The sequence below is a fragment of the Gadus chalcogrammus genome, chromosome 17 (assembly GCF_026213295.1).
Source record: "Gadus chalcogrammus isolate NIFS_2021 chromosome 17, NIFS_Gcha_1.0, whole genome shotgun sequence".
Classification (NCBI taxonomy): domain Eukaryota; kingdom Metazoa; phylum Chordata; class Actinopteri; order Gadiformes; family Gadidae; genus Gadus; species Gadus chalcogrammus.
Window position 1 is genome coordinate 16,564,344 of NC_079428.1, and position 14,073 is coordinate 16,578,416.

A 14,073-nucleotide genomic window follows, 5' to 3' on the forward strand; every position below is an offset into this window, starting at 1 on the left:
AGAAGAAGAAGAAGAAGTAGGAGAAGAAGAAGTAGAAGAAGAAGAAGAAGACAGGAAGCAGCTGTATCGGTGGTGCGTAACAGAAGTTGTACAAAGAACCTTAAACACTACATTGCGATGATCACAGACGACATGGACAACTAAATATAGAGAAAATAGAGAGATGTGACATGATGGCCAGATGTGGTTCCGTGGCCGTCCTGCAACCCCCAGTGTTGACACTGATGTGGTCCTTTCTGCTGCTGCTTGTCAGTCCAGGTACTTTCGATTTGTTTTTTGAGGTATTCTTGTGACATTGCCACATACACATATCTAAAAACGACTAGACCTAGGTTATATAAATATATAATATATAAATAATATTTTTTGAGTCGTGTACTTGCATCATCCAAATATTTCCAACAAGGTTCAACCCAGAGAAAATTATTGGGAAACACGCGAAAAACAGTGATCCATTAGCCCTCATTTATCCAGCAGATATTTAAATATCGATCTATCTCACTATTATGTGCTACTCTCCGACAGGCGGCCCGTCAGCCGCCAGCTGATGGTGTTGCCCCCACACACACTTTACTGGGACAGATCCGTCTTTATTTAGGTTTTTGTATCCATAGGACTGAACGACAGTTCAGGCTTCGTAGTCTTTAGTTAATCTGTATTATACACAGCTTATGTTAAGTCATTTAAACCTGTATTATGTACTCTCTTTGTTAAGTCAGTTTAACATGTAAACTTAGCACATAAAGTAAGGAAATTTGTTTGCTTTGGCAGAGAAGATTTGGTACATTTTTCATGGGTGCTACCCACATACTCAGCTCTGCTGCGCATCCCACAAGTGCATGTTCCTTACAAATGGGGCACCATTTGAAAGGGAACTATACAGACTCTCCAACGGTATAAGATTTATTGCAAAAAAGCTTTGTTACTAGTGAAATAATCAACCAAACACAAATTTCCTTACTTTTTGTGCTACGTTTATTATATACTGTCTATTTTAAAGACTGTAAAGCCTACCCCCCCTCCCCCCTCCCAAATGACATATTATACCTGTAACACAAAAGGTTAATATTCAATGAAGGCTAGCCCTATGCGGCCACTCTAGTGATGGTCCGTCTTCTGTCCTGATATCGTCTGTCTTCTGTCAGTGTGGTCCTTCCAGGGGGCAGAGCGTCTCCCCCCGCCGAGTCAGGTCCACGCTGACCCCCTCCGGTGGTCCGCCCCGCCCAACCACACCGGTCTGTCCTACACCGTTCAGCGTAGAGGGTGAGCGCTCTGTGATGAAACCATGACCTTCCATACATCAACAGCCCACTGCCCATAGGCTACGGGGAAAACATTCTACAATATGAGAAAGTTGTTAGATAAGTTCTGCTCCTCTATAGATGTATTGCATTTTGAATATATGCCTATGAACAGTCATAGTTGGTCTGATGTTCACCAGGATGTCAATGTGATTGGTCTATGCTCTTATTATCAAGTCTTGTGATGTAATTCCTATATTTCTTCTCATCAGCTAAAGTGTGTGTGTGTGTGTGTGTGTGTGTGTGTGTGTGTGTGTGTGTGTGTGTGTGTGTGTGTGTGTGTGTGTGTGTGTGTGTGTGTGTGTGTGTGTGTGTGTGTGTCCACAGCTTTGAAGCTGAGCGGTGGAGCGACTTCCTGCCTTGTGTCAAGACCCAGAAGACCTCCTGTAATGTAACCATGCAGGACGCGGAGGCTAGCTGTGTCCGTCTTCGTGTTCTTGCACATGGACACAGCTTGACTTCTGACCCTGAGGAAGCATGCAGCCAACAAGGTAGTGAGAGAGAGAGATGATAGGATTGGCGTAGGACTATCTTGTTTCATATGAAACATCTTGGTTAGGTTTCAGTCTCATGCCATTAAAGTAAACAGAAGGTGTGTCCTGGGGTCTTTGTTGGCGGTCTTCCGCTGTACTATACCGCTGGACCTATCTCCTTCCTCAATTTTTCACCTAGAGACTCCATTCAAATTCTAAAATGTTCAGAATAGCTTTGAATCGCGCGCTTCTTTTTTCTTTAATTTTCTTTACTTTATAAGATATTTAGAATCACAGTTTTAGTTTCATACCGGCTTCGTTTTCAGCTGTTTTCATAGAAGACGTCTGCCCATTCTGACACTCCTACTTCTTAAGACATCGTAACTCAATCATTTTTCAACCGTTTACCTTAGTTCAAACCATTTAGGAAATCCACACACAAATCTACAACCATTTAACAAATCTACACATTATCTTCAATAATATCCAAACGGAATTTCGATATCATTTAAGCTTTATTCAGAATCACAGTTTAGTTTCATGCCAGTTTTAATCACGAACCAGCTCGCTATTCTCTTAAAGACACACACACACACACACACACACACACACACACACACACACACACACACACACACACACACACACACACACACACACACACACACACATTTCTTTATGTCTTAATCTATGTGGCTTTATTAAAAAATATTTTCGACCTTGTTTTGAGTGATGATGACACAACAACATTCACACTTTTATTGCCTATCTTGTTTTATATTGTAGCCCGCCATAAAACCGGATGGATTCGTTTTCCAGACGTTTCATATATTAAGTCTCAATTGGTCATTGACAGGAGATTTATTTAATATAAGTCCTGTTTACACATTGGACAGTAGCCTCGCTTACATGGCACATCTGACCCGCATAGATTTCTATTCGGAATAGATCTGTTCCTAAAATGTGATCCGAATGTATTGTATGCATGGCAAAAAGTGACAAAAGTGTCCGTTATGTCTCTCGCGCTCACCTGACACATCTCTGGACCGGCGGCGACATAATGGACATCTTATCATTATTTGGCATTGTGAATTCGATTTTAATGATAGCACAGCAGGAGAGAGCTTTTCTCTGCCTGCTCCTTCAATTAAGAAGGAGGAGGACAGCACAGCTACGTACATTTCTCGTCCGATCTTTATATTTACACCCACCTCCGCCACAAACGAGAGGAATTTTGATGCGAGTCCGCAGCCAAGACTGGTGGGAGAGAGTGGTCTTCCGGGAATTTATTGACCAGGAATGGCGAGAAAATCTTAGGATGAGTCGGACATTTGTCTCCCCGATGGTCCAATTGCGAACTACTGCAGCTGCCATCACTCTTAAGTTAAGAAGTATTTTAACGTTCAGTCTGCAAAAGTACTAGTAGTTGCCTACTCATTCACAGTTATCTCGGACGCGCGCGGAAACTACGATACACAAACGCGTCATTAATAAACACACATGTCCTGTCGCTTAGCAACCGGACACGCTTACCAGACTACTTACGGAGTGGTAACAAAGACGTGAATCAGGCAATAAATCCACTTTCCTTGACAGCGGTACAGATAATTGTATTCCGAATGAGGCGTATATATGATCATTTTCTATTCCGCATAGAAATCTATGCGGATCAGATGTGTCCATGTAAACGCGGCTAGTGTTTCCACATAATACACACATGAACACGCAGAGTGAAACAAGATGTACTATTAGGGCAAAAACGCATATCAATTTCAGAGATCAAATAGTATACCGAATATAAATAAATATTGTCCAATGTCCAGTTTTTATACCAAGACTATTCTGAAATAATCAGTCCTGTTTTAAGAAGCAACTTTGTTTTGCAAGAGAATATTATTAAACTATCACCACCACGGTACGCTTTTATTAAACCTTTTATTATGTTTTGATTAGGCTTATAGTTTTAGGAAGGAACGAATTATGAAGAATCATGGCCATACTCCTCTACATGGGAAACGTTGCTTACAAGACAGATTATTGTTTGAAAAGGCCTAAAAGGACGTCTAAATGACTGAGTAACCGTATATGGTCATTGGTCCCACATTAGATTCAGAGGAACAGATACAGGCACCGACTGGAGGTCCATGACATCACATCCTGTGTGCCTCCCCCCCTCAGGTTCCTCCTGCAGCCCCGAGGTCCAGCTGAGCGCCCAGCCCGGCAGCCTGACGGTGCTCCTCCGCGCGGACCACCCGCGCATCCTGGAGTACGGAGCCTTCATGAAATACCTCATCTACCTGGGCCGGGAGGGGGAGCCCCTGGAGGTGAGGAGGGGTCAGGGGTCACCGTTAGAGAGGGGGCGACAGGGAGGTGAGGTGGGGTCAGGGGTCACCGTCAGGGAGGGGGAGCCCCTGAAGGTGAGGAGGGGTCAGGGATCACCGTCAGGGAGGGGGGGACCTGGAGGGGTCAGGGGTCACCATCAGAGAGGGGGGGACAGGGAGGGGTATGGGGTCACCATCAGAGAGGGGGGGACCTGGAGGTGAGGAGGGGTCAGGGGCCACCATCAGAGAGGGGGGGACAGGGAGGGGTCAGGGGTCACCATCAGAGAGGGGGGGACAGGGAGGGGTCAGGGGTCACCATCAGAGAGGGGGGGACCTGGAGGGGTCAGGGGTCACCATCAGAGAGGGGGCGACCTGGAGGGGTCAGGGGTCACCATCAGAGAGGGGGGGACCTGGAGGGGTAGAGCGCCTGCTGTGGTGAGTGTTTGTAGCTCAACCCCAACACCCGACACTCCGCTGGTGCCGTCACCCAGCCAGGGGTCACGTGTTGGTGGTGCTTTAACGGATGCGGTGATGGCAGAAGCCAGGCAGGATGTGTTCAACCTGCCATGGAGGTACACTCCCCAACACAAACAGAAGATAGTTCCAGATGGGAACTTCCAAAGGGTGGGCCGAGTCGTAGTCTAACCATTTACCTGCCGTCTTTTGTCTCTAGAACAGGGGTCGGCAATGCTAGGCACGCGTGCCACCACTGGCACGGGGCAGCATAATCATTGGCACACTTAAAAAAGTAAATAAATAAAAAACTTTATTTTTTGCTATTATTATTAAAAAATGTCACCGCACAATGCGGTAGCATAATGACTACTACAGACTTTTTTGCACATTGCAAAAATGTTGCACTTTTTAAACCTGTTTAAAAAGAGAAGAAAATATTAAAAAAATATTGTTGCAAGTGGCCTGTATGCATCGCCTTCACATGGTTTTGCAAAGCTGTATGTCTTAAAGGTATTGATGTGGATGTTTCCAACATTCTCATATATTCTAGTTTTTTACATTTCTCACAGCAAATATGTTTTTGAATGAGTTTCTGAAAAAGGTGTTTTAAGATGGGACGTATGTAATTATAATTTTTAAGCCCATGTTGCAAATATAACAACCAAAAAAACATTTAAAATCTCGATGCATGATTGTGGACTATATGGAAATAATACAATCCCAGGTCTTCTGGAAATGATTTGGTTGCTGTGTCATTATTCATCTTAATATTAATATATTGTTGCGGCACACTCATTAACGGGAGGATGTCAAACTGGCACTGCATGTTGAAAAGGTGGCTGACTCCTGCTCTAGAAGCTAGGAGCAACAGGCTCTTCTATCAGGTCCTTTTAGGCTGGCACATCCTACCAGGCCATACAACGGTTGGCCAGTTTGTCATGGGCTACGTAATATCCATTCGAATAGACACAAAGGACGTGGGAGGTTGGGGTGTTGTCACTAGCAGAGTGTTGCAGTATCTTTGCATTGTGATCAATGTTGAACTTCCCCCTCCTTTGGCAGGTTGAGGTTTGAGTTCTTGTCAAGTGTGTCCTTTGCATACCTTCCCCTCAAGGAGTACGCCCAATCTCCGTCGTCGCTGGTGATCAAGGAGCTGGAGGAGGGGGGGCGGTACTGTGTCAGAGTGGGCCTCGTCTACCACGGGGTCCGCATAGGGCCCCCCAGCTGTGTCAAGTGTCAAGACATTCCCCAATCGGGTAGGCTTTGCTCCTGGAGCTTTGTGCCAAAATGATGAGCAATTAATGTAAATGCTGATTGCGTGAATAGTATATACAGTAAACCTTATTGTGTGTGTGTGTGTGTCCCAGGTGAGCGGGCCAGGCAGCTGTTGGTCAACCTGGTTCTGGGGATCTCCGTCACGGCGGTGCCGGTGGTTCTGTTGGTGTTCTACTTCCTTCTCTTCCAGAGCCGGAGGATCAAGGAGTGGATGCGACCGCCCTATGTGGAACCAAATGTGAGAGCAGTAGTTATCCACAGATACACACTATCACACGCAGCCACAAACCAAACCATCACACACAGACACAAACCAAACCATCACACGCGGCCACAACCAAACCATCACACGCGGCCACAAACCAAACCATCACACACAGACACAAACCAAACCATCACACAGACACAAACCAAACCATCACACAGACACAAACCAAACTATCACACACAGAAACAAACCAAACTATCACACAGACACAAACCAAACCATCACACAGACACAAACCAAACCATCACACGCAGACAAAAACCAAACCATCACACAGACACAAACCAAACCATCACACAGACACAAACCAAACTATCACACACAGAAACAAACCAAACTATCACACAGACACAAACCAAACCATCACACAGACACAAACCAAACCATCACACGCAGACAAAAACCAAACCATCACACAGACACAAACCAAACCATCACACACAAACCAAACCATCACACACAGACACAAACCAAACCATCACACAGACGCAAACCAAACCATCACACAGACACAAACCAAACCATCACACAGACTCAAACCAAACCATCACAAAGACACAAACCAAACCATCACAAAGACACAAACCAAACCATCACAGACAAACCAAACCATCACACAGACACAAACCAAACTATCACACAGACACAAACCAAACTATCACACAGACACAAACCCATCTATCACACAGACACAAACCCATCTATCACACAGACACAAACTATCACACACAAACCAAACTATCACACACAAACCAAACTATCACACAGACGCAAACCAAACCATCACACACAGACACAAACCAAACTATCACACAAAAACCAAACCATCGCACAGACACAAACCAAACCATCACAGACACAAACCATCACACACAGACACAAACCAAACCATCACACAGACACAAATCACATCATTCAAGTTTAGCCTATTCTGCTATTTCCGTTTTGCCCTGTGACTTTACTGTTGTGACACTCGCATGGTGTCCAGGTATTACCGTTATAATTATAGCATAATGAGAAACTATTTAAAACATGCAAGATTCCCTATTTCAAGATAAAATATATATATATATATCTCTTCAAACCCTGCCCACTGATGCAGTGGGAAAAATTAGCCTTATTCCTGTAGCCAACCTTAAGTGGAAATGAAGCAATGAGAACTGTGACCATTTTTTGGTTGCTTTTCCATTTTTGAGAATACATGGATTTTCATTAAACCTGAAATTCAAGTAGTTTCACTGGAAAATGAAATGTTGATAACGACTTTCGCAACTAGGGCGCGGCCATGTTTTAAAAATGCAGGCGCTACGTCATCAGAATGGTTAGCGCTTTCAAATAAACATGTCAAATATTGGAGGAAGAACAGGGGGGTCATTTTGTATTGCCCCTGGATGTTCAAAGAAATATCGGGTAAAAGAGAGTGGTAAAATAGTTCATTTCCATGTCATTCCTGTCAAGAAGCCTAAACTGCTCCAAAGATGGTTAGCTGCATTGAAACGCCTCAGCCCCCGAATGGGATGAGGGCAGAGAGTATGTAGCGACCACTTTATAGAGGCTGATTACATTGAAGAGGGAGCTTTTGCTGTCCCACCAATCGGCTGAAGCCAGATGCTGTGCCAACACTTTTTAATTTTAGTGGCTATAGTGCTGGAGACACGGACAGACCTGTCAAATCGGACCCGGGCGCTGCTCTTATGCGCAGAGAAAGAGTGCAGAAACGCGCTTGCCAGGCAGAGGAACGAGAGGTAAACTTAGCTTCTAGTACTAGAGAAACAGAGAAATTAGTACACTCACTGTTCGAAGATTGTCTTGTTTGCAGACTCGCTCCATGCTCTTGATCATTTCTAATCCATCGCCAAAATAATCCATTGATTTCGGAAATAATCCATTTGTAAACACCGTCGGTTGCACTATTTTCGCATATTCATGTGCACACCAGGGGCGGAGTGGGACACTAATAGCCACCGGGAGAATCCTCCCCGGTCCGGCCCTTCCCGCCCCCCCCCCGCCCAACAACGTTTTTTTTTGTTTGATTTTTCAGTAATAAAAAAAAAATCGGTAAAAATGAATGATATAATTATAATTAAGAAAATAAAAATGTGTAAAATAGGCCACAGTTCTGCTCTGTGCGGAAGAGAATTGGCACTCCGAGAATTGGCGCACTTCCTTACAAGAACGGTAACCATAGCAACGCCGGTAAACAAAAGCAAGCAACCACGAACTCTCTCGCCTTCTCTGTCTGACGCGTCTATATATTGTTTATTTCGGGGATTTCTCGGCGTCTTGACGGGGAATAAATTATGCTCAGGGCCGGCTTGCAGACGCTTCGCGGCCGCTCACAATTGCGGGCCGGTCCACCTGACCTCGCCGGCCGACCGGGAAATCTCCCGATCGTCCCGACGGCCACTCCGCCTCTGGTGCACACCCAAATGGCACGACAATTACATGTATCATGAAATGAACAAACTGTAAGACAGCGTGGTAGCCCAGCTGCTGCACCCGTGTACTACTTTTCATAGCTGTAAACAACATCCTGTGGACGGGCAGAGCCGGGAGATGTCAGTTATTATCACCTCCACTAGCCGCGTTTACATGGAAACATCTGTTCCACATAGATTTCTATGCGGAACAGAAAATTATCATGTATACGCCTCATTCGGAATACAATTATCTGTTCGGCATAGATTCTATGCCGAATAGAAGAGGTGGTGTAGTCCGTTTTAATCGCCATGTATACACTTATTCCGATTAGATTGGGGTTTAACTTAGAGCAGCCGCAGTAGTTCGCCATTGGTCTACTGAGCTCCGTCGGTACTTTTAAGCACACCGAACTTCACCGCTGTCAAGGAAAGTGGATTTATTACCTGATTCACGTCTTTGTTATCACTCCGTAAAAGTAGTCCGGTGAGCGTGTCCGGTTGCTAAGCGACGGGACATGGGTGTTTGTTTATTAATGACGTGTTTGCGTATCGTAGTGTCCACGTCCATGGTCCGCGTGCGTCCGAGATAACTGGAAATGAGTAGGCTACTACTTGTACTTTTGCAGGCTGAACGTTAAAATACTTCTTAACTTAGAGAGATGGCAGCTGCAGTAGTTCGTAATTGGACCTTCGAGGATTCCTGGTCACTAATTTCCTGTAAGACCACTCTCTCCCACCAGTCTTGGCTGCGGACTCGCATCCAAATTCCTCTTGTTTGCGGCGGAGCTTAGGGTTAATATATAATAATATGTTGCTGCGCTGTCCTCCTCCTTCTTAATTGAAGCAGCAGGCAGAGAAAAGCTCTCTCCTGCTGTGCTTTCATTAAAATCAAATTTAAAATCCCCGATAGTGATAAGACATCCATTATGTCGCCGCCGGTCCAGACATGTGTCAGGTGTGCGCGAGAGACATAACAGACACTTTTGTTACTGCCATGTATACAGTACATTCGGAACACATTTTAGGAACAGATCTATGCCGCATAGAAATCTATGCGGATCAGATGTGCCATGTAAACGCGGCTAGTGAGGCTATGAGCCGCTATGTAAACAACATAGAATGTTACCAACCATTCCCGTGACGTCATCGTATTCTGAAAACAGAGATGGCGGCGCACAGGCTGAAAACATTATAATTTATGCAACTTGTTTGTGCTTTATTCTGAATAATGGTTCATATTTCCGACTTTATTTGTATTTATGGTATATTGAAATATTTAACTAGTGCTATAGACATCTGTTTATTTGATTGCTTCCTTTCCACTTTAAAGTCAACGTCTACAGGGCAGAATGTGTTCTAGCGCACATTTCACTCAAAACTATCTTGCATATTGTCTTTATCGATCCAGTTAACTTTTGTTTTGCTTTAATCGTTGTCATTTGTGTTATATATTCAACATAGCAAAAGGAACTGCCATTTTATCAATTACTGAAATACTGTAAGGTCTCCAATTTGGTTTTTGTCCTTCTCCCTAAACACCCCGTAGCCGTTCCACGCTGCTGAGCGCGGGCCTCTTCACGTGACGTCAGACAGCCTTCTACCAGGTCGTCTGACGTCACGACCAAGAGGCACCGGCGGTGTGTGTGTAGAACTCTGTCTGGGCGGTGTGTGTGTAGAGCTCTGTCCGGGTGGTGTGTGTGTAGAGCTCTGTCTGGGCGGTGTGTGTGTAGAGCTCTGTCCGGGCGGTGTGTGTAGAGCTCTGTCCGGGCGGTGTGTGTGTAGAGCTCTGTCTGAGGGGGGAGTGTGGACGCGTGAAGCTCTGTCTGGGGGGTGTGTGGACGCGTGGAGCTGTCTGGGGGGGCTGTGGACGCGTGGAGCTGTCTGGGGGGGGAGTGGACGCGTGGAGCTCTGTCTGGGGGGTGTGTGTGTGTGTGAGGAGCTCTCTCTGGGAAGCAGACGACTGCGGCGTCCGAGAGAAGGTTTGGCATTTCGGACGATTCTTGTGTAACATTACTGTGTGTGTGTGGCAGATTTCATATACAACATTACTAAAAACGTTTCATAGAGTTGGCGTGGGTCGTAACCATAGAGATAACAACCTCTTTCCTCAAACTCGGTTCGAATTCCATCTGAATCAGGGGGCTCACCGGCTCTTTGGTCAGAGGAGGGGTCTCGGGTGGTTTGGGGGTCACCGTGCTTCCACGGTGTGTTGATGTGTTTAACTCTTTCATCAGTGCATCAGAGAGCTTCGTCCCGTGGATCCGGCTCTCACCTACCAACCCATCGAAGAGCAGTGCGACCGCATCTCCCTCATCCAACCCTCCGCCTGAGCCTTCCCTAAGCCATCCCTTCACAGCGGACTCCCAGAGAACACTAATGAGAACGGAGCTCTTGTCATTTTTTTAGGATGAACCATTACCAACTATGATGTTTTTTTATTTACACTTTTTTTAATGTTCTACAAAAACTTCAGAACAGTCATCATTTAATTCATGACATAATTGTGTGGCGGCCACTAGTGACGGCTGTACCAGCACCAGCAGTGTTCATTTACTTGACTTCATGTAACCTAATATTGACCACTAGATTATGCACACAACCAAACTTGATTTCGATTTGATTAAACTGGGGCACTGGTATGACATCCATTTACATAATTTATTAAATAAAACTTGATAGTAAAATAACTGACTAGAGCATGTGTACTTTTATTCACAATGGTTTAAAAGTATTCAGAAGTAATTTGGTTTGGATACAAAATGAGGGTCAGGGTCAGGGTCTTCCCTTCGGATCGGCATCACACCCTCAGCACTCCGAACAGCAGCTGTTATCTCGCCGGTATCAAATGTGAAGCAGCACATCAAAACACTGCCTAGGTCAACTGGTCAAACTGGCCCGTGGCCATCCCTTAATGTTGACATGTCTGTGGTCATGGTGAATGTATCAGGATTGCAAATAAATGGAAGAAACTTTGATTGCTAATTGTTCCACACCACAGCCTTGATACAGAGGTCCAGGGTTAGAAGGTCACATGGATGGATTGTTAAGTCCTGGCCCTCTCCACCACCACCACCTGGTTCCTAGTCTGGTGGGGACTAATACATGAACCTCTGTTGCTTATTTTCCCTTTTATCCATGCATATTCTTCAGCACTTATAATAGATATTAGTAATTCCCATCCCAAGCAGTGGGATGGACCCCAGGGAGCGAACAGTCAGGGCCGGGAGCTCCAGGTCAGTCCGTGTTCATCTCCAGCTCCCCGACAGACGCCTCCATGACCACCGGCCCAGTGTTGAGGACAGAGGCCTGATTTCCCCAGAGAGGAAGGGTTGGACAGGTGATGCAGTCGCCATGAAAACAAGCGTGATTGGAAGTGAATTGCGGGACAGTGAAAGACGACATAAAGTTTGCAGCAGATGCTGGAACAAAAAAAGTGTTCGAATGGCTGAGCGCGTAGCGAGGGGAGACGCTCTGAAGCGTAGGTTGGGATCGACACTCGTCCTGCACTGACGACCACTGAGATCAGCCTCAGACAGGACGTCTACTCCACGTCTATATGGCAACTGTCATCCTCTGGCCAATCAGAGGAGCATTTGTGATACGCATTGTGTCTACAATGATGGCACCGTCCCTGATGGCTTTAGCAATTAACAATCTACTGAACACTACATCTAATTACAGCATTCTGAATAGACAAGTTCACCATTAACAACCCCAGGCCATTTAAGGAACCTCTTGCACCAAAGAATCAACACGCTTGGTCCAAAATTAGAACAACAGTTTCGATGATCCTAGCTGTGCGTTTGACAGAAAGTAGATAAATACATATTGATCCCCTGAATAAATAACACCTAAATGTGATAAGTTTGTGGACTGAATACAGATTTAGGAAATTACAAAAAGACCCAAACCCAGATGGACCACACCGCTCCTCTATGTAAGCAGCATACAGCTCAGTATATAACATATAGCGACGTTAGCCTAAAGGCTTAGTAAAGGTTCCACGTCGACGCAACGCAATGACCACACAGACGATTCGACGCGGTCCTGAACCTGTTTTGGTTCTGCATCGGACGCAAGGAGGGTCCGCAAGGACGTAATGGGTCCGTAAACCCCCTTGCGCGGAGAAAAAAAAGTAGACGTGGAACCATAACTAAGCCTTTAGTGTCCATGTCATAGCGAAAATTAGTTAATTGTTCAGATAAATGCATTTATGCATAAGCTGAATCATGTTCCTTATTGTAGCCTTGATGTTGCTGGACCCTGAAGGGACCTTAGGATGTGGCATCTGTAATAAACACTGTCCAGCTCAGGGTTCAAAACTGGCACGTACAGCGTGATTAGAAACGTGAAGAAACATTTGAAATTAAAGCAAAAAAAAAGTAGATGAAGATTGGGGGGGGGGGGTGGGGCAAGGACCCTAACCCCACAGATCTTCTGTCCGGCCAAACTTGAAGATGAGAGTGCTGCAGAGGGAGAGAGATACAGGAGTGAGAGTCGACAGTTAGTCGTACACACATAGTGGCTTCACCACAGTCCTCTACTACCTATTGGTCCCAGAGGGAGGACACCATTATATCCACAGGTCGTTTAGACCAGGGTTTTTCAAACTATGAGATGCGCCTCCCCTAGGGGGCACCAGAGTTCTTCAGAGGGGTGCGACGTGAGAAAAAATGCCAAAAGGTGGCTAAACTGCAGTTTACAGATGGATTTTTATGCAGATAAAGATGTTAAAATGCGTTTAAAATATGTTAAAAAACGGACAAAGATGTTTAAAATTTATTAAAAAGGTATTTAAATTGTGTAAAAGAATAATAATATCTTTAAAAATGAATAGAGATGTTTGGAATTTTACAATTTTTTTTAAAATAATTAAAATATCTCAAATTAAAAGTTCTTTCAAAAAAAGTGTTTGGGGGGGGGGGGGCACAGCCGTTTATTGGTTCTCTGAGGGGGGGCTCACTCCCTCGCACTTTAAAAACCCCTGGGTCTGGCCCTTGGACCAAAATTGGTGAACTTATCCTTTAATATATGACAGTACATTACATCATTGTATAATATAATATTACATGATAGATGAGATGTTACATATAGTTCTCTGATATGAACTAAATGAAAGCCAGGAGGCTGTCGATCAGAGCGCTCTGATTCCTGACCTGAAGAAGATGAAAGCATTCTGGAAGAACACAGCCAGGCCCGGAGCCACTTCCTTCCCTACAAAATAAAAGCACAAGATAAATATCACTTCTATCCTTGCATTGATGAAGAACCAAGACAGAACTTTATAACATGACAAGATTAAGCAAACAAAGAGAGCAAATACAGCATTTTTCCAAAATAACAATAAAATGTTAAAATATATAATGCTAAAACAATTTACAACCTGGTTCATTTGGTTGAAGGATGAATCAAAAACAATCACAGCAATCGTTTAAAGAAGGGGATGCTATCAAGTAGTTGATCACAAAAATCACTAAGGAAAACAACTCTATTGAGGTTGTTTGAACAAGAATCTTTAGGAGTTGAAATCCATTGTTTGAATGGGATATAGGGATGCCA

General features: G+C 44.6%; 2 protein-coding genes across 2 annotated transcripts in view; one reads left to right on the forward strand and one right to left on the reverse strand.

Moving 5' to 3' along the window:
• LOC130369719 (uncharacterized) lies at positions 1–11,708 on the forward strand. Its single transcript, XM_056575219.1, has 7 exons — positions 1–258; positions 1,146–1,263; positions 1,629–1,792; positions 3,953–4,098; positions 5,666–5,807; positions 5,919–6,064; positions 10,749–11,708. The coding sequence occupies exons 1-7, from the start codon at positions 171–173 to the stop codon at positions 10,842–10,844; spliced, it is 900 nt and encodes a 299-aa protein (XP_056431194.1). The 5' UTR covers positions 1–170; the 3' UTR covers positions 10,845–11,708.
• LOC130369720 (transmembrane protein 50B-like) overlaps positions 11,145–14,073 on the reverse strand; it is a 22,497-nt gene continuing 19,568 nt past the window's right edge. The window contains exons 6-7 of the mRNA XM_056575220.1: positions 13,671–13,728; positions 11,145–12,980 (exon numbers count right to left, since the gene is read on the reverse strand). Of these exons, the coding sequence (XP_056431195.1) occupies positions 12,935–12,980; positions 13,671–13,728 (104 nt within the window). The 3' untranslated portion in view covers positions 11,145–12,934. The remainder of the gene's footprint in view (positions 12,981–13,670; positions 13,729–14,073) is intronic.

Coding starts and splice junctions, on each gene's coding strand:
- LOC130369719 (XM_056575219.1), top strand. CDS start 171: ATGATGGCCAGATGTGGTTCCGTGGCCGTCCTGCAACCCCCAGTGTTG. Junction 259..1,145: donor GCTGCTGCTTGTCAGTCCAG/GTACTTTCGATT, acceptor GTCTTCTGTCAG/TGTGGTCCTTCCAGGGGGCA. Junction 1,264..1,628: donor TACACCGTTCAGCGTAGAGG/GTGAGCGCTCTG, acceptor GTGTGTCCACAG/CTTTGAAGCTGAGCGGTGGA.